At 39.4% G+C, this 25934-nt stretch overlaps 1 protein-coding gene across 4 annotated transcripts in view; it reads right to left on the bottom strand.

Annotated features, from left to right (window-relative positions):
- Positions 1–1425: 1425 nt before the first annotated feature.
- The window catches only part of TENM1 (teneurin transmembrane protein 1), a 772415-nt gene continuing 747906 nt past the window's right edge, over positions 1426–25934 (bottom strand). For all 4 annotated transcript variants that reach the window (XM_073879177.1, XM_073879176.1, XM_025852677.2 and 1 more), the window contains 5 exons: positions 17779–18075; positions 11503–11890; positions 9431–10651; positions 8627–8769; positions 1426–6848 (listed from right to left, as the gene is read on the bottom strand). In XM_073879177.1, the coding sequence (XP_073735278.1) occupies positions 6090–6848; positions 8627–8769; positions 9431–10651; positions 11503–11890; positions 17779–18075 (2808 nt within the window). In that variant the 3' untranslated portion in view covers positions 1426–6089. The remainder of the gene's footprint in view (positions 6849–8626; positions 8770–9430; positions 10652–11502; positions 11891–17778; positions 18076–25934) is intronic.

The raw sequence follows: 25934 nt of genomic DNA, 5'->3' as shown, positions 1-25934 counted from the left end.
TCCCAGGATTATTGAGGTACTAGAATTATATAAATTTGAGGAAGTAATATTGCAAAAAATTTAAGTAGCACTGATATTCAAAGATCTCTAATAATGAGGGTGAATAGGGAGGGAATATGGAGAAATCTCTTCTCTCGTTTAATGATTCTATGTAGGAGCTCTTGCCTCTTTTTGCACACTGAGGGTGGGGTAGGATGGGTATTTTAAAAAAATGACTAGGTGATACTAATATTTCCGCCCTCCCACCCATGACCCCGTCGCTTTTTGCTGACTGGTTGTGTTGGAACAATCGGGATTGTCTTCTGCTCCACGAATCTTTTCACTATATCTGTGTCCCAGTAGGGCCCCTTCACCTGAGGTGGATACAATTCCAAGCCCATGGATAGTACCCAATCTTATATATACTATGTTTTTTCTTATATGTACGTATCTGTGATAAAGTTTAATTTATAAATTAGGCATAGCAAGAGATTAACAACAATAAGTAGTAAGAAAATAGAACAATTATAACAATATATCATAATAAAGGCTACAAAATGTGGTTTCTTTCTCAAAATAGCTTACTGTACTGCACTCATCCTTATCGCGATGATGTGAGCTGATAAAATGCCTATGTGATGAGAGGAAGTGTGAGGAATGACACATGCATTGTGACAGTGTTAGGCTACTCTTGACCTTCTGACACCTGCGGGTGGTTGACTGCGGGACTGCGGGTAGCTGAAACCCTGAAAAGTGAAACCGCAGATAAGGGGAGACTACTGGATATATCACTGAATATAAAGGCAGCAGGGCATTTAAGGGTGATGTAAATTCCAGGATTCCAAGCAAGTTTCAGAAACAGGTTGTTTGGACTATGGGTGCCCCATTACTATCAAGTTGAATTTTGCAAGCTCTATTGGCCTGCTTTCCCAGCGTCACTTGTAAATATGTTCTCGTGAAAAATAAGTGCCAAATGGCCATTGGAACTGCCTGGGACGTGCGAGCTGTTGTTTTTTAGTGTTTCCTGACTGCCTTTCTCCCCCATTCGCTTTTTTGCCAATGCATCTGTGTGTTCTGCTCTCCTAGCTTTCCCCCACCCGTTTTGCAATTCTTCATTTTCTTTCCATTGCTCAGAAAGGCATCGACAAGAGAAAGAAACCTTTTTAAAGTAATAGCCTAGAGGCGTTTACACTTGCAACAGCTACTCTTCTTTTTTTATTAAATGGTCATTTGTGTCAGAGATCCTATTTGTACGAAAAATAAAAATGAAGAGACATCTGCTTAGGATTAGTGCCTTTTTGGTTTCTGCACCTTCATTTTCAAGATGATGCAGTTCTATTGTTCCCTGTTAGGGAGCTACTTTTCACTTGTCAGGTGACCAGACAGACCCGAGAACGCAGTTTGGCGCATGAATGAAACGGGACGCAGTGTTCATTTGCAATTTTATTTTTTAAAAATGAAATATTCAAAGTACTTTTTTCTTTCAAATATCGACACATAATGTTGAACTTTAAGTATTTACAGCATGTTGTTGTGATGCTCTTGTAGAAAAATGCATGCTTCTGGCCTGAAAGCCAGAGCAAAATGCAAAAGACCATTTAACTGCAGCCAGAGAACATGAACCTGTACAGTATCCAGTCACTTTTCAGCACAGGAGTGAGAGCAGGAATACAAAATTGGAACCTATTGTTTCCTAGCAACATGGCTCAGGCCATTATAACACAATTTTCAGTATGATTAGAACCTCTAACTGTTGTTATATAGAAACTGAAAATCTTGGCATACACTGTAAACATCTTTACTGTCCATGAGAAAGTAAGCAGCTAAAAAGAATATTTTTCCGATGTAAAGGCTACACTTCTCTTTTTCACCTTCTTGCTTACCAATGCTTTTGCCAGAAGAAGAGTAAAGATTCAGACATTGTCATGATTCATACAAGTAAAATATTTTTCAAGGACACAATCTGATATACTAACATTTATTTAAGAGGTTAAAGTCCACCACTAAATCTAAGGAAAGATTTTTAACTGCCAAACACATTTCCTTTGACAAATAATGTAAGATGACAACTGCCAAGACAACATCCACAGCAAGTTTAACTAACTATTTTCAGTTACTGTTTAGGAAGTAATTTCTTCTTACACACAGTAGTAGGTTTGGTCCTTAATAGCTTTCACGTGAAGGACACACTGAACTAACAGTCACTATCTTGTGGTTGAATTCTTTTTTGTTGTTTGTTGTTTTCTGTTTTTTTTGTTTTGCTTTTTTGTTTTTTGTGTTTTTTGTGTTTTTTTGTCTTTTTTGTTTTTTTTTGTGTTTTTTTTGTGTTTTTGTTTTTTCCTTTGCAGAATAAAGAACCTTACAGAAGGCTGTGGAAGAGCAGTCTGAGATCTGAAATACTAGTCAGGTCAGCTATGTGTATGTGAGTTCCTCCAAGAAAACAAGAATGTCGCATCCAATCTGTGGCCTTCTGTCTTTCCACAAGCTAGAATACACTCCAGTCTCTCCCAAAGTGTCTTTCAATACTTAATTGCTATACTTTTGCTTCCATTACAATTGCCCTTACAGGAACGTATCTTTATAAATGTAAAAACTTCACCCTGACTCTCTCAGGTGATATTACAGTGGGGCCTGGTCTGGTTAAAAACAGATTTTAAAAAAAGGAAAGAAAAAAAAAAGAGTAGGAACAACATGATAGAATGCTTGAAACTGTGTCAACAGTTATGAAAAAGAAAAATCTTAGAAAAATTATCATTCAATTTTATACCTCTCTATGTAGTTAGCTTGTGAATTCCAAATTATACATTGTCAAGTTTTTATACATTTGGCTATGTTGTATATATATTATATTATATATATAGTCTATATATTATAGATCTTCTAGATAGATAAATTGACAGTAAAGGACACACTTATTTTATACAGTATTTTGCTGGGTTAAAAATAAAACATATACCTATTTATATGGTGAGTGTTTTGCTAGAAATTAGGATGAATTGGGCTTTATTTCCCTTTCCTTCAGGAGTCATGCTTCTAATCAATAATGATTAGAATGACAACTAAAAATAAATGTAATTAAATGCCTGTTAAACTGCAAACTTTGCAGTTCATTTGGATCTCTAGACTGTAGTGCAAGAGTAAAAACAAAACGAAACAAAGTAAAACAAAACAGCACAAGTAAAATGGGCCTAACTAGGAAAAAGAAACCACCACAGAGTATTCCCTGCCTCCAGCCCAGAATGTTCTTCATGAGAGCCCCAACTAGCGGGCTCTCAGTCGAACGGACTTGAATGGTGTGTGGTTATGCAGTGTCAGCTGCCTGTGCTCTGGGTATGAGAAATTCAAATATTTCTCTTAAAGATACATTTACTTTCATCAGGAAATGCAAACAAATTGTTCTTTCATTAAGTTAAACTTCAGAATTGCAAATCTATGAAGGCATTCCTTGTATTTAGCTGAACGATGTACCCAATATCTCCACGTTCTTATTAAGAAATGCCAAAATGTTTCTCTTAGATTTACTGTTCATTGGTGCTAACCTTTTGGGTTTTTTTCTCTTTCCTCCCAACAACTTTGGAAGTGGTAAAGAGAATAATAATAGTTCAAGGCAGTATTAAAACCACAGCTATAAGTGATAAAAAGTGCATTTCCTGAATATAATACAACTTTAAGAAACTAAAGGCACAAACTAAATAAATATGTATTACAAACTAGAAATGCACAGTTCAAGGTAATCACTATTAAGTAAAAGCTTCAAATATTTGTTCCTAATGGATATTTAAAGCAGTTTGAAAATGATACATCATTAGTGAATTGCAAAAAAGTATAATAATCGCTTAAAATATAAGCAAAATAGACTCTAATATTGACATCTTGGATTAGTGATAAAATACATCATCACATTTATGAATGCACTCTCTATATACAGTTCGCAAATTATTTTTCCATTGATTTAAAAGAACTTCAGAGTTTCTAGGAACTTAAGGTCCATTTTTAGGCTGGTGTGGAGGTATTCAAATTTTCAACAAGTTTGTTCATAATTTTAGAATCCCGTCCTGAATAAATATTGTACCACTAACACAGGCCTGATTCAGGGGGAAAAAAACAACACAGTAATATGATTGTAGTCTCTATCAGTAATCTCTTGAGCTGGTGTGCTTTCAGTTAAAAAGAGAGAGGAGCTCATCATGAATTCTCTCTCTCTCTCTCTCTGTCTTTCTCTTGGAATACATGCGTAAGAATGTGGTAATCCCAATGTGAAGTTTTTGAAAATGAAATGTTTGGATCCACCCTCCCCTGCTGTCTGCAGGTCCTTGCCTTTCTGTCCTTCCACTTTGTGGAGTAAGGAATCGGACTCTTTAAAAACCTTAATGGGAGCCTGAATTCTGACTTTGCATATCTTCAAAGAAGACTGTCATCACAAAGCAAGGCAATGACCCCACACTGCATTTAGGTTGTAGCTGGAAAGAATCCAAACTGTAACATTCCATCATAAATTCTTCTTCAGACATAGCGAATGTGCAGACCCAGTGATGAAAGGTGCTGAAGCTGGCTCAGGGGAATTTTCAACAGGCCACATTGTGCTGTCATGTATTTTCATTTGTGGTAACTTACAATTACACAGTGTTTTTACAAACTGTCTCTTTGTCACCGGGCACAAAACTCGCAGCTCACCAAGGGACTTCTTTTTACTACAGGATTCATAAAGATTGAGAAACTGCAGCTGATATTACCACTAATCCTGATCTTTTTCCAAAGTTTAACTGATCATGGAACAAAATAACCCTTCCTGGAAAATAGTTATTTTCCCAGGCAGGACAGATGATTAAATCAAAGTAAATGGGTAAAGACAGAGAACTAAAATAACTAACCGTATAAATTATTTTAGTAAAAAAACAGTCTGCCTCTCTATAATGAGTTGAAATGTTTTAGATAGGAAAGGTTCGTTTAATTAAATTTCCTGACTGTGGCTGGGAGATGTTCAATACAGAATTGTACATTTGAAAGATAAATCTAAGTGGGATGAGTCAATGTGGCAGCAACTACTGTAATGTTTGGTTTGGTCTTCCCTTTAGTACTTTCCTTTTGTCTTAGTACTAGGTCTGTTTTTATAAAGATTTTGGCTCTTGTGAATTTCTGCAGTAGTAGTGAACGTATTTATCGGTATTCCAGGCACGTATGCCTGCTAAAGTCTCTTTTATTTTTTTGCACCAGAATCATTTGTAGTAAATTACCTTTCGTGTGCACAAAACCACTGGATTAGCGTATCAATACAGAATCACTAAGGTGAAACTATGACCAAAAACACACCCTATATATAAATGAGAAATTCCTACCCAGGTTAATAAAAGCTATGCTTACAATTTGATTAAAAAAAAAAAGTAGTCAAAACAGGTTGTGGGAGAAGTTACACTGGCCAGCTGCCTTGGTATCATGTACACACAAGCAAATAGTGGTAATTCAGTCCGGTTACCACAGCCACAGGGAGGCGTGGTAGGCAGAACCCAGCCACCACACGCCAAAACACAGCACAACAACATGGTATTTACTTTAACAAGCAAGGAGGAATAATCAGGGAGGAAGGGCGAATGGGTCCTGACTCTGGGAGATGGTGGCTGAAGACATTTTACACTTGTTTGTAAGTTTCCTATAACAGATCTGGGAAATGTGAAAAGGCTGGCAGTCTTTCAAAAAGCAAGGTTCAGAATACTATTGCACCACATTTTCAAATAGCCCACAAGTTCTGCCAACAGTTAAACGTGAAATTTCGTGTCACAATAGAGATAGAGAACCTTGGGTCCTTTATATTTGAACATATGCATGACTTGACAAATTTAAAGTGGTGCTTTCTGAAAACTTTTTTTTTTAGCTGTTTTACTTGTGTTATTTTGAATACTGCCACACAAGAACTAAAAATCTCTGTCATTTCTTAAAGAGTTTAAACAAACAATATTAAAATACCATCTTCCGTCACATTGAAAGGCAGTTGGATATGTTTTCCCTCCATATTTACATATACAGAGTTCTGATCTAGAAAACCAATACAATAAACCATTTTATGTTTTAAAAACAGGCAGTCTTTGGTGACGCAAAGGCAGAGATTTTTTTTGTTACCTCCTGCCTATTTCGCTCTGTCTCATAAAGTGAATATTGTTGGCACTGTCAGAAAGTTCTAAATACTGCTCAACAGACAAAACAAAATACCCATCATAACCTTGTACCCTCCCAGTGCTCAAAAGTTGCTGCTTTTCTCCCTCTGTCCATGCTCGAATACCCTCCTCCCCTTCTTGCAGTCTTCTTTGTTCCTTAGTCCAGGCCTGGGCAACAGCACGTTGTCTGGCAATCTCCAACACGTGATTCTTTTCCTCTTCGACAGTTGTCCCATACCGGATGTTGAAGCACAGAGCCCCGTGCTGGAGCTGGATATCTGCAAACCGTCTAGTCCTCCCATTCAACACGGAAGTCATCTGGGACACAGTGACATTGACACCATTCTCTAGAATCCGCCTCCCCCCAGTGTTACCGATGAGCACCAGGTCTTCCTCCAGAGACCCAAGCTTAATGAAGTAGTGAGTGTCCCTCCCCTCTATGGTAAAATGTAGGTTTTCCAGGTAATGAGCATTATTGAGAATGGCAGCAAGCCGCCTGCTATCTTCATTCGCTACTCCTATAATATCAGCTGTTACTATGCCATCCTTGATGGCGAATTTTATACCTTTTCCAAAAACAGAAGGAACAGCCGCAAACCTTGGTTGCTTCCCTCCTTCAAGGCACCGGCCATCATTGTATCGGGGAGTCATAGGAAGCTGGTCCAAGGAAATGAAATTCCTGAGCTGTTTCTGGAGCTCACACTGAATACCCAGAATAGTCTAGGAAAGAAGAAAGGCACAGTGCAAATGCTTGGTGATTGTGAAAAGCACCTTCTTGCTTTACCGTGTTGGTGAGTGATTTTACAACAAGCCAAATTTGGAATCTCTTCATCAGCGATTTGGCAAAGACAAGACTAACAGGTTACTTGGTCACCTGGCACATACTTCTTGAGGTCTTGGTGAGTTAAACATAAGGAAGTATGTTCAAATTTGGTATCATAGAATCTCAGATAAGTGGGTCCAGCTCCCCCGAAACAAAGACATTTCAACTTCACCAATTTAACTAATACTCACTAGCTGTTTGTTACTGTACGTGGTGTGATACATTAGCCACAGTGAGGAGCAAAGAGGGTTTAAGGCCTTATTCTTGCTTTTAAACAGATTATAACCTTCTACATAACTACAGCAAATCAGCAAGAAGTTCACTGACCTTCTTACGTGGACTTAAAAAAACCCCTTTTTATTATGGGCATTTTCAAACATACTAGGAAATAAAGAGAAGAGAATAATGAACCTCCAAGTATCCACAACAAAGTTTCAGCAATTTCAACATTTTGATTAACTTTTTTAAAGGACTTTTAATTATAAAAAGGACTGTTACTTTTTAATTACAAAATTATTTTTATATATTATATGTATTTACAAAACAGTATGAGCCTATAGTACCTATTTAGATTTGCCTTTCCCTTATAATTTTTTAAAAAGATTTTATTTATTTGAGAGAGAGAGAGAGAGAGAGAGAGCATGAGCGGGGGCGGGTGCGAGGGGCAGAGGGAAGGGAGAAGCAAAGCAGACTCCCTGCTGGGCAGGGGGCCTGACGTGGGCCTTGATCCCAGGACCCCAGGATCATGACCTGAGCTGAAGGCAGATGCTTAACCAACTAAGCCACCCAGGTGCCTCTAATTTTTTACACTTAAATTTCAAGCCCTCCCATCCAAATTTCAGTTTTATTTTGAAGTAATTTTTTTTTTTTGCAAAGAGAGGGTCCTCCATTTCTTTCAATTGAAAGAAAAAGTTACTTCTTGTTTTCATTTGTACCTCATACTCTTGATGAAATTATCTGCTGAACTGAGAATAGTTTGGTATTCCTATTTTCCCAGAGACTCTATCCCTATAGTGTTTATTATTTTTACTTCATTGCTCTTACTACTTTTTCTTTGTCAGAATAATTTAATTCTATTCTTCCCATGTTTTTAATGCAGTACACCCTAAATTATTTCGCTGTTGGACATCTCAAGTTTTTATGTCTGTCAGTTAACAGTTTTCTCTATACAGAATCCATAATTGCCCTTGGCAGTCCGTTCCAGAATTTTTTTTAAAGATTTTATTTATTTATTTGAGAGAGAGAGAAAGTGAGAGAGAGCATGAGAGGGGAGAGGGTCAGAGGGAGAAGCAGCCTCCCCACTGAGCAGGGAGCCCGATGTGGGACTCGATCCCGGGACTCCAGGATCATGACCTGAGCCGAAGGCAGTCGCTTAACCAACTGAGCCACCCAGGCGCCCAGTCCGTTCCAGAATTTTAAAAGTTTAGTTCCTCCTGTTTGTCCACTGCAGCAGGTCATCAAATCCCACGTTAGTCTTGTCTTTTCTAAAAGCTCCAATTCCCTGATCCTTTCCTCATGGAAGCTTTTTTTCTACCTCCTCATTAACTGTGGACATTTCAGTCAATATTCAAGATAACTCAAAAATAAGTAAGCAAATATATGTTAATGCCATTTCATGGTGTTGGATGCTCGTCTGTTTTTTCAGATAAATAGAGACGGTAAAATTTTTACAAACCTTTCCAGGATCCCACTCTTGAGTTTTTGTCTGAAGCTGTAGAAGCTCATAAGTTAATTCCAAATTTTCTAATTCTGGTTTGGGAAATCCAGGTAGAACATTGTGTAACTGGAAACCAAATAGCTCCAACCAACTTCCAATGTCTGTGAGGCACAAAATATAAAAGAAAAAAAAATGATGAAGCCCATACTTTACAACCTTTGTGGAAAGCTTGAATGATACCTCTCCTGCCTTCAAAATGTTCAGCCAATGGGAAGTTAGGGATAAAACTCCCCCTTCTGTCACCTGCTCTAAAACATAGGATCCTCTCTCTACAGGGATACCTTTTGATTCATGGATAATCACAGAGATAGGTTCAGTTTACAGCACTGAAACTCTTAATGTGGTAATGGTACTGAGGCCACACAGACCATAATATTAGATTTATCTGATGGAACATAATCCTGAATTTTTCCTTTGTGAAATTATTTGTATAAGCTTTTTTAAAAAAGGATGTTATTTATTTGAGAGAGAGTGAGCACAAGCAGGGAAAGAGGGAGGGAGGAAGCAGACTCCCTGCTGAGCAGAGGAGTTTCTGCTGTTTCTACAAACAGAAAGCTTAAAAGGAAAGAAAACGTGTCCTGGGATACAGAAGCATCATGTTTTATGCCCTTTGCACAGTTGTGCTCCCTCTAGAAGACTAAGGAAGAGAGTGACTACACAATAACTTGTGGGTTAACTGGCAGGAAGAGGAAGCATATTTACAGAGGCACTGAGATTATGTGATAAACACCATGGAGTTATTGCAAGTTTAAAGTTTTATACCTGTGGTATACTTTGCAACATCTTGAATTTTGCCAACTGGGTAGTTATTTTCAAAGGAGTAGAGGTTGAATGGTTTAGGAAGGAGGTTCAACTGTTTCCATATGTGATGATTAGGCGTTGTCCACCTGCCAGCAACAACATCGTAATCCCTTTGCCCCAGGTGCACTAATTTAGTAAGCAAATCATAGAGTCCTCCATGGAAACCAATGACGACCTGAAAGTCAGGGTAAGTGTCATGATAGACATCTCCATAAGGCGTGTACAATATCTCTTTTATCACCTGACCTCGACTGCTGAACACAGCCAGTGGGGTGCCTGTATTATCACAAGCTACATAATATTCTTCACCACTGCTTAGCTCCATGGCAATAAGGTGACCTTGGAGATCATAATACAGGGATGTAATCTCTGAGCTCGTGTGGTTGTACAAATGAGTAACTCTTATGGGGTTGGCCAGGTCCGCATAAAAGAACTGAAGGTGCTGCCCTAGGCTGGACTTACTGGCGACACGTCGCCCAAGCCCATCATAGTAATACTGCACAGTCCAGCCAGCAGCCTTATTGTAGGCTTTCTGCAGCAGACCATTAGAATTATATTCAAATATGTCATTTCCCCTCTGCCTCAGAAAGCCATCTTCATCCATTTTATACTGAATTTCTCCTAGTCTGGTGATGCGGTCTCGGAGGTCATATCGGAGAGGAGTAAGACGAGCACTATTTCCATGGCTTAAGAGGTTGATGTTTCCATTCAGATCATAACTATAACGCCACTGGGTTTTGTCATTTACAGAAACAGTCTGAAGTTGCCCATCAGCATCGTATTCATAGAAGTATCTTGTTATGTTGGCATCTACTCCCACTCTTATATCACATATTACCATACGCCCCATATTATCATATTGAATAGTCATCCAGTAGGCAATGGCCTTTAGGATTTCATATTGGACTTCAATAACTTGTCCGTTGGCACTGAAGATCTTGGTGTGCTTCATCACCGTAGTGGTTATGACCTGATTTAAATCGTAATTAATGACACTGAATTTTCCAAACTGCTCTGTTCTACCGGAAACATCAACATATCGGTACAGATCTATGGGCAAAGGGGTTTCGTTGATCACAGCTTGCATGCTGGTGACTCGGAAGTTGTTGTAGCTGTAGTCAAACCGAGCATTCACCAGCCCTTCTTCACTGAATCTGAAGATCTGGCGTCCAATAAGAGGTCCTGAGGAATCAAAATAAAAGCAATGAGAACAGAGCTAGACGGGTAATGTTGAGCAATCAGAAGGATCTAGGGTCAGGGTCTTTAGTAGTGATGCTTTTACATTCAAAATAAGATATTAGAGATTGACCTCTGATACTTCATGCCCGGGGAATATCATCTCATAGACACACACTCTCAGAGTTGTGGTCAGTAAGTACGAAAAAAATACTGTACCCTATAGTTATAGAGTAATTTAATTACAGGAACTATTTAAGTAAGGCATCCAGTGGCTTGGAGTGATGAAACTGATATTATCAACATGCTTTCTTGTTATAATCACTGACAAAAGTACTTTTAATTCGTTTAACCTGTGCTCCAAAGTCAGCAGGTCAGGTGTTGACAAAATCCAGCATTAAGGTAACTGTGGGCATTTTATAAGCTAAGCCCAAAGGATGAAATATATTCAAAAGTCCTGACTTTTGAACATATTTTGCCATCCTCTGAGGCTTATAGAGGTTACATGGGGCTTGAGCTCATTTCAGGGAGGCTCAACTCTTGCAGCTGCATCTCTGGGAAGATCTGGTAATGAGTTAGGAAGGAGCACACAGTTGGATCAGGTTCTTAGGTCTCAGCTTTTCTGAGAGCTGAGACAGAGACAGAAATGCACGGTAGGTTTTTAAGGAATCAGCTTTCATGTAGTCTATAACAGGTTTTTAATTTTCAATGGAAGATAATTTAATGACCAAGGTGAACGTTTATGGGATTGGATGTCTACAGGTCAATGCTTCTATTTCACACTATGGCCAGCAAAAATGTCATAAGAAAATACTGACCGATATGGATGTACGCATTGCCACCCTTTCACAACAAACCTGTTTGCCTATATCTGATCGTGCAAATGAAGCCATCGTGCATCAGGTGTATTGTCTTAATGACTCCAGAAGACTCTTCATATGTTAACGTGACCTGAGTGGTATCATAGAGAACCTCAGACAGCCTGGCTTGCTTGGTGTATTTGTATAAAACTCTGCGCCCTGTTCCCAGATGCAGGGTCTGCAGCAGTCGGCCGTCCCGACTATAGTCTTGGATAAAAGAAGTGCTACTGTCTGGTGGGGTGTAGATGTTCCGGTAGTAGCCCACTGAAAGCACGGTTTGTAGGCTGTGGCGCACCATACTTGGCATGGTGACTGAGAGCAGACAATCCGACTGGTCGTACTCAAAGATGTAGCGCCGCTGGCTATGTAAGAGAAGCATCACAGACTGAAACGAGACAAAGGCAAAAAATAGCATAATACGTACCACTGAAGCGGAGGAGATTAAAGGAGATTAAAGAAACACATTCATCCATTCAGCACAGATTTATCCAGCACTTGCTATGTGCCAGGCGCTGAGGTGGACCCTAGTGGATATAGTAGTGGGCAGCAATGGTGTCTATGGAGAAGAAAGACAAGCAACCAAGCAATTACAATACAGTGTGCAGTGTGTTATGACAGAGGAAGGACAGGGTGCTTATGGGAGCAGAGCAAGAATAGCTAAACCAGACTTAAGAGGTCAGGAAAGGCTGCCTGGAGAAAGCGACATCCAAGTTGAGACCTCAAGAATGACTAGGGCTTGGCCAGGTTTGAAGGCAGGGAGGTGGGGGGAGCCGGGGAGGGAGATAGTGCTCCTGACAGAGGACACAGCATTGTGAGGGTCTGGATAAGAAAGAGAACGTGGCTTTTCAGAGAATGAGAGGAATCTTGTGTGGCCAGAGCATGCGTGTTGGGGGCGGGGTGGTGAATGGCAAGAGATGAGGCCAGTTAGGTAGGCTGGGTCCAGATCATGCTGGGCTTTCTAAGCCATGCTAAGGAGGCTGAACTTAAACATGATGGCAACAGGGAACCACTGAGAGCCAAGTTGAAGGACAGGGTCTTGCAGAGCTGGGAGAAACAACCAAGTCAGTGTTCGAAAAGGGTTACTGTTTGTGGAGTCGCATCCATGTGGAGATGGATTAGAGGAAGGTAAATGGAGGGGAAGGCATGCCACATACTGAGTTACAGTCACCAAAAAGTATTTATTGACTGCACGTAGTCATAAAGTCTTCCTCTAAAGTTTGTATATAAAATACTATAATTATTTCTTTGCAATTCGTGTTTTATTTATTTTTTTGAGTATAGTTGACATTTTTTAAAGATTTTATTTTTAAGTAATTTCCATACCCAACATGGGGCTTGAACTCACAACCTCGAGATTGAGAGTTGCACGTTCTATCAACTGAGCCAGCCAGGAGCCCCTATAGTTGACATTTTAAAAAAATTTGAGTATAGTTGACAAGCAATTCATGTTGTAAACTATATTAGGGGAACATGCCATTAAAAAGTGAAGAATCCTCTGGATATGCAACCCCTTTCCTCCAAACTGATCTGTATTTCAGAAACAATTATTTGTTGAGGTATAATGCCTTGCGTGTGATTAGGTATTTCACTGATACTGGTTTACCTTATTTTAACCTCAAATACAAACATAAAAGGAACACTGTTTTACAGGGGACTCAATCCTATTTCTAATTGAAAAGCATTTAAATCTCATCTTTTACTAAAAATAAAAAACGCTCACCCCTGGAGACTCTGATATAACTCTCTAAGGAAGCTTTATCCCTCCCTTCTTGAGAATTACCTTCTGAAGCAAAAGGATTTAGTTGAGCTTATTTTCTGAAGTTTGTGTTATGAAAACAATAGGTATCTTTTCATTTTCTAAACATAAATTACATAAATATTTATGAATATGAATTACAGAAGCATATATAATGTGCACTTCCCTCTTCTAAATATGAAAGTATATTCTAGTATTAAATCTATTTCTTGGAACTGCATATCCCCCCTGCCCTTCTGAGAATTATTGATTCTGAATCACATGTCAGTACTGTGAAGTCAAAGTCTGCAGTTATTCGCTCGTTTGTTCCTCCTTTTTGTTTTTTTCCCACCAAGCAGCAAGCTGCATGCGGAAAGCCTGTCACCTTATCACCTGGGGACAACCTGCACCTCCGAAACCTCCACTGAACAGAGGCAGGAGACTTGGCATGAGGACATGAAGGGAGAACCACCTCCTTGACCAAGCAGAACCAACAGAACCTGGGGGGAGCTGGTGAAAAATGCCTTTGCGTTAGCTCTATGCTCAAAGTCAGATTTCTCAGCTCCTTTCCAGTCTCTTCTGTCAGTTTGCCACGAACAAATGACATCTGTCACCTGTGATGCGGGCCAGGGACAATCACCATATGGCTCCCACACATTATCTAGTACCAGCCTGCCTGGGTCATGCCTTTTCCAGTCGCTGTGCGTGCCTTGCCAAACATGTATAGCACATTGCCTTTGTGTTCTCTCCCCTGTCTCATCCATCGCGCTGCAGCAAAAAAACCACTGCCCGACTCTGTCCTAGGTGCTGCTGATGCAGTACGGTCTCACAAGCTCCCTGGTCTGTTTTAAAAGCTTTCTGCCAATGGCAAGGATGTGGATGACGTGATTAGAAAGCTCGTGAATGTAACTGTTGTGTTGCCAGAATGCCATTTAGCTCTCACTTGGCTGCTTTTTCACTTTGGGTGGGCATTATTACCAGTTTGTTAAAAAATAATGCTTATGAGTCCATCCAGCGCCCACAGTGCTGCTACAGCAGGAAAAAGGGCCATTTCTTCTGAGTCCAAACAATAGAGTTGGAGACTTTGTATTTTTTAATGGGTTGTGCGATCCTAAAAGAGATCATTGTAAGGAAGAAAAAAAGAGCAAGCATGTATATTCATTTGAACAAGAATAGAAGTGAGCAATGGTAGAAATTTGAAAAGTTAAAACACTCGAGTAACCACCAGATGGCAGTGTGGGGCCACCTGGAAGCTCAAGGCAACGGTGCATTGTATCCCTTTAGGCAGGCAGCTTTTGAAAATTTCAGCCCCAAAGAGGCAATTTTGTGTCAATGTATCAGACTAAAGCATCTTATTAAATGATTATAAAATATCTTTAAATGCATTTTTAAAATGAAGTCCTTAAGAAGATTTTAGGAAACTGAAAGATTTACATTTACTGTAATACAAAATTTTAGCCCCACAAGTCTTCAAAATATAATTAACTCAGAGAAGTCTCATAAATCAAGATAGAGAATTAATGACCACACAGAGAAAATTTAAGAAACAATAATTGATTTTTTAATAGAGAAGAGATCATTTAAGCAACCACAGCTATTACCCAAATAATTATTTTTCTCCTAATGGCTACAGACCATTGTGCATGAAAATGATAACACGCAACTTGCACTTGCTCTAGAGGAAGTCACACGATTTCTACAAAATTTCTGCACATTAGGGTGAAAGATTTGCTGTTGCTTTTTAATATATTATGGTATAGGGATGGCAAGCAAATTTACAGAGGCATTTTGAAGCATAAAATGAGGTATACATTTTCAAGCTTGAGAATTCTTACTTTAAAATATACTAGAGGAGCCAGTCTCTTTGTCTTTGCTCTGCCCCAGACATAGTGAAAGATTGTGCCAGCAAAGGCCATGTTAAAGAGAGGACTCAAAAGAGCACAGGAAGATACAGAACCTCATCACCTCACTGCAAAAGTTACATGTACATTGGATTTTGGTAAATTCAACATTCTTTCCCTTTTTATTTTCTAGAATCACAATTTCAAAAATGCTTTAATTTTCTTCTTTTCTCCTTCCTTCATTTCCCTTCCTCCTTTCCTTCCTTCTGTTCTTTCTTGTTTTAATTTCCCTTCAAGTAGTGGTAAGTAAGTAGCATTTGTTAGTGACTGGAAAATAAATGCTATAATGCACTATGTAAATGGAACGAAACTATCTTATTTTATAATTAGATGCTCTGGGTGCTTTATGTTCAGTTATTTCATTTAATCATCATATCTATTCAGTGAATTAGTTATTATTACTGGTAATTATAACGTTAATAAAATCAATCTCATGATAAATGATTTTTGGAAAGTAAAGAACCATTTCATAGTTGTGTGCTTTGTAGTTTCTGAGTTTTGCATAATACGATTGTTTAAGTCAAGGGCTACCCTTATTTATTATTAATTTTTTTAATGTAGGCTCCACATCCAGTGTGGAGCCCAACATGGAGCTTGAACTTACGACCCTGAGATCAAGACCGGAGCTGAGATTGAGTCTGATGCTTAACTGACTGAGCCAACCAGGAGCCCCGGGGCAACTTTTTAATTAGAGAACAAATTAAGTGTGAACTCAAGAAAGGGACAAAAGTCAACTAAAAGGCACAAGTGATTCAGCTTGTCTCACTGGTCAGTAAACTAGTCTCTGGAAGTCCCTAGGGCTACTCTTGATACATGATACATCAGTCAGGTCTTATTTCTGTCCGCTGCAGGCACTGGCTCATAGACTTTTTCTTGTTTTTAAAGAGATTGCCAACTCAGTTTCTGTAGCAAAGAGAACTTAGGGGAAGTTTCCTTCACATGATTCTTTGCTCAGCTAATTCAGAAAAGAGAAGCAATAAAATTGCTTCATTGGTGTCACAGAAGCTGCATGAAGGGCTAAAATGTAAGTTTTCAATAGGCTCTTTTGCTATTGTATAGGCAGCCTAAAGGAAAAGTCTTAGAGACTCAGATGCAACTGTTTACAGGCAGTTAATAGCTCAGTGGCCAAATTATGGTGCTAATGAATTTGGTTTATGAGTTCAAACCCATGTACACTCCTAGGGAGTATTGGCTACTTCACTGGCCACATGTATGACCTGTGGAAGGGTCAGTGCAAACCCATCCTCATTCCTTGAAAAACAAATCAGCCTATGAGCTAATAATCAGTGGTATCTTTTTTTCATATGAAGGTCATCATTACATGCATTGCCCCTGTAAACATACCACCAAATATTTGGATTCAGGGAATTTTGCAAGTTTAGTACTTTGTGAACATGAGCCATAGGATTTTGCAAATGATTCTTATTACCAAAATTCAAGAGGAAAGACCCACTCTGTAAGATTCAGATGTTCCTAGTGTAGAGTGTAGATTATAGATTTGACCTATTTCTTCAGCAGACAAAGGGTGGATATAGCAGAAGACTCTCTTCTTTACCCTGGCTCCCAAGTGGAATTCTGCTTTATCTCCTAGGCATTTCCAACTTGTCACGTTCCCCAGCAACTGCCTCTGGGAAGTAATATTATAGTTTTATAATGACATACAACCACTGGCATACTTTCCCCCCAAAAAACTTTGGGGAGTGTATCAGAAAGGCCTGACATTATTGGGTGCAAATAGTGAAATTCTGTCATGTGAGCTATGAGCTTCTATGACTTCTGTAAGAACTTCTAGGGGTTAACTTGCACTGATTACCCTTGAATCCTCAAGGGAAAGCATTTTTTCAGTATTCCCAGAAATTAATTCAGGACTGATGAATTCAGTTGAATGGACAGATTTGGGAAATAAGAAACGCCATCTTAGGACATCAGAAATTGAGATGGCGGAGGGAAATCACTCTCTCTCACTGCTCTCTGCTACTGATCTGGCCAGAAACCATTTTGCTGTGTGGGGGCTGTTTGACAAATGGTTCCGGGGGTGGGATTAAAATCCTTGTCTATTTCCACCAGACAGGAGCCCATGAGCTCCCATTAAGGGTGCTGCTGGAGACTCACTGTACACACAAAGGACGATTACCAATGAGGCCCCACTGCTACCATTTGCTCAGACTGATTACTTGTGAAAATTAGTCCTCAAATGTATACTTACTAAAACTTCACTGATTATCCCAACAAAATTAGAATTCTTTATCCTCTAAGAGGTTCTTCTCCAGAGCTGAGATACATTAACACACAATTTTATAATTTTCGACCTATTTTACCTCAGTATGAGCTTTCATAATAATAAGGATACCTTTTCAAGAGCTTGAACAAATATGCTCAAATGAGGAGAAAGCTAAGCCATTATCCTGAGTTCAGTTTGAAAGAGTACCTGGCAGAGTGTGGGGTTGGGGAAAGTTTTTAGCAGAAAAACAGCGTATCCTTATAGATACATTTTGTTGTTGTTGTTACTTCTACAGAGCAGAACAGCCAGAACAGACTTTTCTCCTGTAGGTCTCCTCACCAAGATTGGTAATTAGGGCCATTTTCAATATTCTCGTGCAGAAACTCAGAACTAGTTTATTCTCCCTACAAACTTACCTTTTCTAAGTAGGTATAGCTCCAAATTTTCCCATCAGCCCAAGTTCTTGAAATTATTTTTCCGCTCTGGTCATATTCCATTTTTTCATTCCACGTCCCTCTTTGAATAAACGTCACCAAACCCGAAGGTGAATATGTGATGTTCACTTCATTATATCGGCTTACGGGAGACCACAGAATAGGTCGTCCAGTCTGGTCATAAAGAATTCGAAGGGTGAATTTCCGGTGGTCATCGTAGATCTTTCCCGTGCGAGTTATATGATCAAAATCTATGGAGAGCAGGTTTCGGTTATGGGCCTGCAAAACAGATATGAGACCTATTTTAAGCACTGCTTTGGTTCCTCTCATCAAGTGCATTCACAATCATGAAGCCACCACCTTAAATCCACCCGGAGCTAAAGACAAAAGAAGATGTTGGGGGTGGGGAGGAGGGAAGGCCAGTTATGGGCGGTTTTCAGGCAAAGCATAGTAACCGGGTATGGTTTTTATGCAGATTTAGATCCTCGCCTTTCCCACTGATGAGAGTTTCCAGAGACTTAGAGCCATCCTCTTTTTTCTGGTACAGAGAGGAAGACACCCTTACAAATGGAGATTTCCCTTACAAACATAGATGCCTCTTACAAGAGGGTAACTTCCACTCAGTTTTCGGAGCTTCTGAGTCGGCTGTTTCTTAAAATCAGCCCAGGGGCGCCTGCGTGGCTCAGTCGGCTGAGCGGCCCGCTTTTGGTTTTGGCTCAGGTCCTGATCTTGGGGTCATGATCTCCGGCTGGTGGGATCAAGCTCCTTACGGGACTCCCGGGGCTGAGCGTGGAGCTTGGTGGGGATTCTCCCGCCCCCTCTGCCCCCCAACTGCGCATGCGCATACATGCGGGCACTCTCGGGGGGCGGGGGGGAATCAGCCTAAAATAATCTTTATGCCAAAAAGGCATATTTTAGGGTGGCAAATTCTGCTCTCCTCCAAACAAAAAAGGAGAGACTTTGAGAAATGTCAACAGCAGTGGCCCGGGAATCAGGAGCCATTTCATTAGCTGCTTGTCTGTGTACCAGTCATTTCTTCTATCGGAGGCTTAGTTTTCTTAACTGTGAAATGGGAGTGATATTACCAGTTCCTACCACACAGTTGTGCTAAGAATTAAATAAGATTACATATACAGGTACTGCGAAATGTAAAAATAATATTGGTAATTGTTATTTTAAAAATATAATGATTACTTTTCTCATTTAGGTTAGGCTTTTGAATGGGTCCGTGTGTCAGATTCCAAGGTGATTGTAGTTTGGTGTACTAGATCTATATCTGTAGGAATTGTCAACATGATCCAGAACAGAATGTTAAATATCTGGCTAATGAGGAAGGGAGAAAAAAACCAACATTAGGGCTTGACTACATTAATCAGAGTTGAACTACACAGATTCACTCGCTACTCAACTAAACTTTATGTTCATTTTTAATTTTTGTGGTCAAGGATCCTTTTAAATATCTGAAAGCTACATACACACTGTGTCCCCAGGAAAATGCACATAAACACATACATGTAGATTATAAATAAAATCTCAAGGGGGCTCTGAAACCCAATCGTAAAACCTCTAGGGGTCTCAAGAGTCCAATTTTAAAATCTCCGTTCAGAAAGAGATTTTTTAAAATTTTTTATTTTTATTTTTAAAATTGAGATATAATTGACATAGAACATTATATGAGTTTCAGGTGTACAACATAATGATTCAGTATTTGTATATATTGTGGAATGATCACCACAGTAAGTCTAGTTAACATCCATCACCACACATAGTTACAAATTTTTTTCTTGTGATGAGAAATTTTAAGATCTACTCTCTCAGCAACTTTCAAATATACGATACAGTATTATTAACTATAGTCACCATGCTGCCCATTACATCCCCAGGACTTCTTTATTTCATAACTGGAAGTTTACACTTTTGACCACCATCACCCATTTCCCTCCCTGCCCCCTACCCCCTGCCCCCAAACCACCAATCTGTTCTCTGTGTCTGAGTTCCGGTTTTGTTTTTTGTTTTTTTTAAGATTCCACATATAAGATCCAAACAGAATTTTTTTGTCTTAGTAGCTAGATAACTGTGAAGGGGAGCAGGATATGCCACCAAAAACATGCCACCTTGTATGCATGTGTATTATTTTGAGCTGAGGTCAATCAAGACCCAGCAGGCTCAAGAAAAACTTTCACCTCTTCCTTAACTACCTAAAAGAATTTAGATAGGGGGCCTGGCTCGGGAAGAGAGCTATTACCGGAGATTACTTTGTATTTGAATGACTTATCTGTATGGCAGAACAAACATCCAATTACCAAACGTCTGCTCCTATTCTTGTCCTGTGAATTACCCTCCTCTCCTTTGAAGCCCCAGGCCCCTCTCACGTTCCTTAGTTCAGGATGGTATCTAAGCCTCATATTGCCTTGACTGTCTTTGAGCCTCTTGTGTTTTTGTGGAGCTTTCATAAATACAAAATTAAATTTCTTTTTCTCTCATTAATCTGTCTCATGTAAATTTTATTAGACCAACCAAAGAACCTAGAAAGGAAGAACCTAGAAAGCCCACGTTCTCATTTCAAAGTCCAGTCTTCCCTTGCTCACTTTGGTTTTCAAAATAGTTTCCTCAAACACCACTCTCCATCATAAAAGTGATGTTTTTTCGTTGTAGAAAAATTGGAAAATAAAGAAATACAAAAAGAAAATAATTACCTGTAATCTCACCCTCCAATGCTAATCACTGCTAATATTTGGCTGCATTCCATTTATCTCTCTTTTATGCATAATCTGTTTATACACTCAAAAAATACAACTAGGATTGTACTTAAAAGTCCTGTGTCCTACTTTTAGCTAATGTTTTATCTTGAGCATTCCTCGTATTATTATATATTCTTAACATGTGGATTTTAATGGTTGTATAGTATCTTCTTACATGATAATTATTTATCCTTTCTCCTATTGTTGGAAGTTAGAGTTTTTATTTTCTATTATTCTTTCATATTTCATATTTTGCTGAACATTTTTGTAAATGAGTATTTCCTTAATACAGAACGCAAGAAGTGAAATTACCAGGTGAAGTGATAAGAATATATCAAAGACTCCTGATGCAACATGAATCATTACTTTATAGTGCATGAAGCTTCTACAAATTTATACTTCCTTTAAGTAGTAGTGGGGGAGCCCATCTTATTCCATCCTTACCAGCATCAAGTAAGTGTTGGCATTGTTAGTAAATTTTTCTCAATATCAGAGTGGGAAAATGGTATGTTACTGTAGTTTAAATTTGCATTTATTTGCTAACTAGTGAGGCTGAACCTTTTTGAATGTCTATTGGCGACATGTACGTCTTCTATGAATTGTCTACTCATGAGGTTTTTTTTTTTTCATTTTTCTATTGGGGTATGGCACTTTGCTTTAAAAAAAAAATCTCTTTTGGTTCAGTTTCTTCATCAGCCAGCTGGGGCTAATAATATTTGCCCTTAATTTTGAGCTTCTGGGGAAAAAAAAAAAGGACCTATCAAATGTTCCATGACATGAAATCTATCCAGAAGACTAGAGATTAGATACTTAAAATTATTTGAAAGGAAATGCTGTTAGTCTCAGAGGTAGTTTAATTCGGGGAAAGAGACACACACAGATTAGGAATCAGGACTCTTTAAACCATCTGTAGCCAATGTGTGCAGTATTGTAGTGCATAAATATACAGTAACCTGCTGTTATTACCTAAAAAGTGATAGTGAAGCACGTTTTCTGTCTTTTGATACGCAGGGCTTGGAAACCGATATGTAACCAGGTGTTCTTTCCTCAACTACCTTTCCTGTGGTTTTATAGCCACATATCTCCAACTGTAATAACGCTCATTTACAATAGCTGTAAAATATCCATGTACTCCCAGAGACGGTTGTAACTGTTACAATTTATGTTATAATGATAGTTAAAGAGCCAAAGTAACAAGTGATTTCCAGTTCAACTAAATTTGTGGTTTTATTTGTCTGATAGATTAAGTTTACTACTCAAGAACATATTTCTTAATAAAGTCATTACAGTTATACAAGCAGGGATCAGATCACTGTTAAGTGGTACAAAGCAAGCAGAGGAAGACAGCCTAATGTTCTTTCTGTGCTTGTCAATACGTCGGCAACCATGCTTCTCTTTTTCAAAATACTCTGAAACTCAGATGCTGTGGAAAAACTATTATCAAAGGTTTGGAAGGTGTGATATTGTGATTTATAAGAAATGTATATTTGGTCTTGGACCCTGTTCCATGCACAGAGCTCCTGAAACCCTTGGAATCTCCTGTGATAAGAGTGATAAAGCTGCCTTTTGTTATGTTAATGAGGTGACTTTTGGAAGCCTCTCAAGTAACCTAAGAATGGGGGCTGGTTGCCGGGGAAACCAACCACATGATTAGAGGGTTAGAACTTTGAGTACCTCCCTCCAAACCTCTGGAGAAGGGTGGAGTGGCTGGAGGTTGAATCAATTGCCAATGGCCAATGATTGAATCAATCATTCCTAAGTAATGAAACCTCTGTAAAAACCCAAAGGACAGGCCAGAGAGCTTCGGGGTTGGTGAACAAGTGGAGACGCTGGGAGAGTGGAGCATCCGGAGAGCACAGAAACTCCGCACCCTTTCCCCATACCCTGCCTTCTGTATCCTTCCATCCGGTTCTTCCCGGGTTATATCCTTTTATAATAAATTGGTAATTTCATAAGCAAAATGTTTCTCAGTTCTGTGAGCTGCTCTAGCAAATTAATCAAACCCAAGAAAAGGGTTGTGGGAACCTCTGATTGATAGCCAGTCCATCAGAGGCACTGGTAACAACTTGGACTTGGTGACTGGCATCTGAAGTAGCGGGCAGGAGGCAGTTTTGTAGGACTGAATCTGTAACCCACAGAATCGGATGCTATTTCTTGGTAAATAGGGTCAGAATTGAACTGAATTGTAGGACAGCCAGCTGGTGTCCCCAGAATTGCTGGTTGCTGTGGGGAACTCCAGCTCCCACATTGGCACTGGGTCCAGCAACCCAAAAGAGAAGGTACTGTAACATTCGGCTCAGAGCTGAAAGGGGGTGAAGGAATAGAAGATGCCACAGAATCCCCCTGAGTCTCCTGTGGAAACTATGTGTGAGGAGGCTTGGAAGGAGTATGCTTGCCCAGGTGGGCTCTCCCATCGCCATCCGTGAGTGCTTATATGCTCCAGCCATTGTGGAGGAATCCAAGCTAAAGCTGATTGCCTATGATTGTTGGGGTCATAAGCAAGGTTGGGAAAGCTCCACGTTCATACAAACACTAGTTTGCCTGAAAGACAATAATCGCCTTTGACCTAAGTGTGGGCCATCCATTTTTATTTCCACTTGCATGGGGGCAGAATTTGTCACCCCAAAATATGCCTCTTTGGCATAAGGATTATGTTAGGCTGATTATTTTTAAGAAACAGCCTCAGGAGAAGCTCTTAAAAAACTGTTAAGTTACCATTTGCATTTAAAAGGGGAATTTCCATTTGTAAAGGTGTTTCTCTGTACCAGAAAGTGGGGAATGACTAAATCTGTAGAAACTTTTAGCAATGGAGAAGGTGAGGATTTAAAAGTGCACAACAACCGCATCCTTGTTTATTGTCACTTTCCTGGTAACCTCCCATAACTGACTCTCCACCTCCAGCATCTTTTGTCTTTAGCTGGGGATATTACTTAAGGTATTGGCTTTAGCTATTTGGGGATCTACTCAGTTTTCCTGGGTCTCTCATGTACATAGGAGGTATACATGTTATTCAACTTATGCTTGTTTTTCTCCTCTTAATCTGTTTTATGTCAGTTTATTACACCAGCCAAAGAACTTAGAAGGGTAGAAAAAAATTGTTTTTCTCCCCAACACACTCTTCCTCCAAACAGTCTGCACCAATTCTTGTGCTGGAAAAGTGGGGGCAAAGAAAGGGGTGAAATTTGGTAATAGCCCCAAGTTAAAAGGGGTCTCTTTGGACAGGTTGCACATTGAACGAGACCTCTGAGTTTGACAACAGCCGTATGTTGGGGGTAAGAAACCTGGACTTGGTAAAAATTTTCCATAGGGGAAGAAGTTATACTTTAATTCATCCTTTGGTTTTCCTTATATATTTTTTTTCAGCTTTGCTAAGGAGAAGTAAGGAGAAGGGCTTGCTTTTTGATCATACTTGGACCAGAAAGGAAAGAGGGAAGTGGAGTGCCCTAGGGAGCCTTGGGTAGTGTTTCCGGCAGAAATCAAAGTGGTTGGAAAGGGTGGGTACAGGCAGAAGCTCCAAAGAAAAGTGTCTTTTGTCTCCACTCAGAGCCTTTTCTTGCTCCTTCCTAGAATTTGTGTTTTAATTGCTTAAGAGAAAGTCCTTTCAAACCTTCCAATTGAAGACTCATTCAATTAGTAGGATAAAGAGATATTAAGTTGCTTGCTGATATTTGACTGTTTTTGGCCTACAAAAAGGGCAATTTGCTATGGTTCAACTGAACATATTTTATATATCTTATTATTATATTATATATTATATAAATATATAATTATATCTATAAAGACACATACACAAAATGTATTGGACTCTAAGGAAGTTATGATTATGGCAGTTGATTTCTTTTTTTTTTTTTTAAAGATTTATTTATTTTAGACAGAGAGAGAGTGCTTGTACATGAGCGGGGGTGGGGGGGAGGGACAGAGGGAGAGAGAAAATCCTCAAGCAGACTCCCCGCTGAGCGTGGAGGCTGACCTGGGGCTCGATCTCAGGACCCTGAGATCATGACCAGAGCTGAAATCAAGAGCTGGCCACCTAACTGACTGAGCCACCCAGGAGCCCCATGATTTCTTCAACAAAGAAGAGAAGGCTGAATTTTCAAGGATGCTATCTAGCATTTCAGCTCACAGTGCAACTGAATCAACCTGTTAACTTTTGCTGAAGAAGTCGGAAGGTGAATAAGTGAGATGGGCCAAATAATCACATCACAGTTTGGGAGATGCACTGTATTTAATTTCCATGAATTTATGAGAATGGATAGAAAAGTCACAGCCGATTTTAAATTAGTACATGCTACTCTACACTCACTGGTTTTAAGGTAATTAGTACTTAATTAGAAATCAATCAGTACAATGCTACAGATTTTAATCTTTGTTGATAATTGTTAGGCTGACGATCAAAACCATACTTAGGCTTGCTTTTATTTCATAGATTTGCCTATAAATGAACAGGGCATGTGTTAGCATCAGCTGCTACTACCCCATCTGGAATTTCCTTTTACCTTTTTTTTCTTTTTTTACTCCCAAGACACTCTCCTTACCTTGCCAGCCCACAAAATCTTAGTACCAGTAGGGATCTTGGGACATGGGCTATTGAGTTGACCTGCCTGGGTTCAAATCCTGCTATCACCACATACTAGCTGTGTGTGACCTCACTGTGCCTCTTCCTTCCTTCTTTCCTTCCTTCCTTTTAGAGAGAGAGGGGGTTGCAGAGGGAGAGAGAGAGAGAATCTTAAGTAGGCTCCACACCTAGGGCCAAGCCCAGTGCGGGGATTGACATGGGGCTTGACCTCACAACCCTGAGATCAAGACCTGAGCTGAAACCAAGAGTCGGATGCTTAACTAACTGAGCCACCCAGGTGCCCTGTCTCTGTGCCCGTTTCTTAATCTGTACAATGAAAATGATAATAATAGTACCCACCTGATAAAGTGTTATGAGTACTAAATGAGTTAATATATGGCATTACACATAGTAAGACCTCTGAATGTTAGCTGCTTAATTACGATCAGTTGTGAAAATGCTACTAATGATAGAGATTGCACAGCCCATATCTCTCATTTCATAGATGGGAAAAGTGGTGCCAAATTATGGGCATACCAGTTCTTCCTCAAAATCTTGTTCATTCTGCTCACCTGACTTCTGCCATATCATTTAACTCGGATGCTTTTTGCATTATATTGATTTGCTCTTGTTTAAATACTTTCCTGTTGGTGAATTCATTTGCGAAACCATACAATAGACACTTGAGGTTTTTTGTACCAAATCATTAATGTTTATATGCATGTGGAATAGTATGTGAAATAATACTTTCTTCCTAGTTATCTTAGCGGGGCTGAGACAAGATTAACAAATAAAGGAGTTTCTATGATTTGAAGGCCCCAAGAATGCCCTGACCCCCAAAA

Source organism: Callorhinus ursinus, unplaced genomic scaffold, assembly GCF_003265705.2.
Source record: "Callorhinus ursinus isolate GAN/ISIS: 27379988/994484 unplaced genomic scaffold, GSC_fseal_2.0 scaffold33, whole genome shotgun sequence".
Classification (NCBI taxonomy): domain Eukaryota; kingdom Metazoa; phylum Chordata; class Mammalia; order Carnivora; family Otariidae; genus Callorhinus; species Callorhinus ursinus.
The sequence above is the reverse complement of the archived record's forward strand: the minus strand, read 5'-3'. Positions and strand labels throughout refer to the sequence as shown.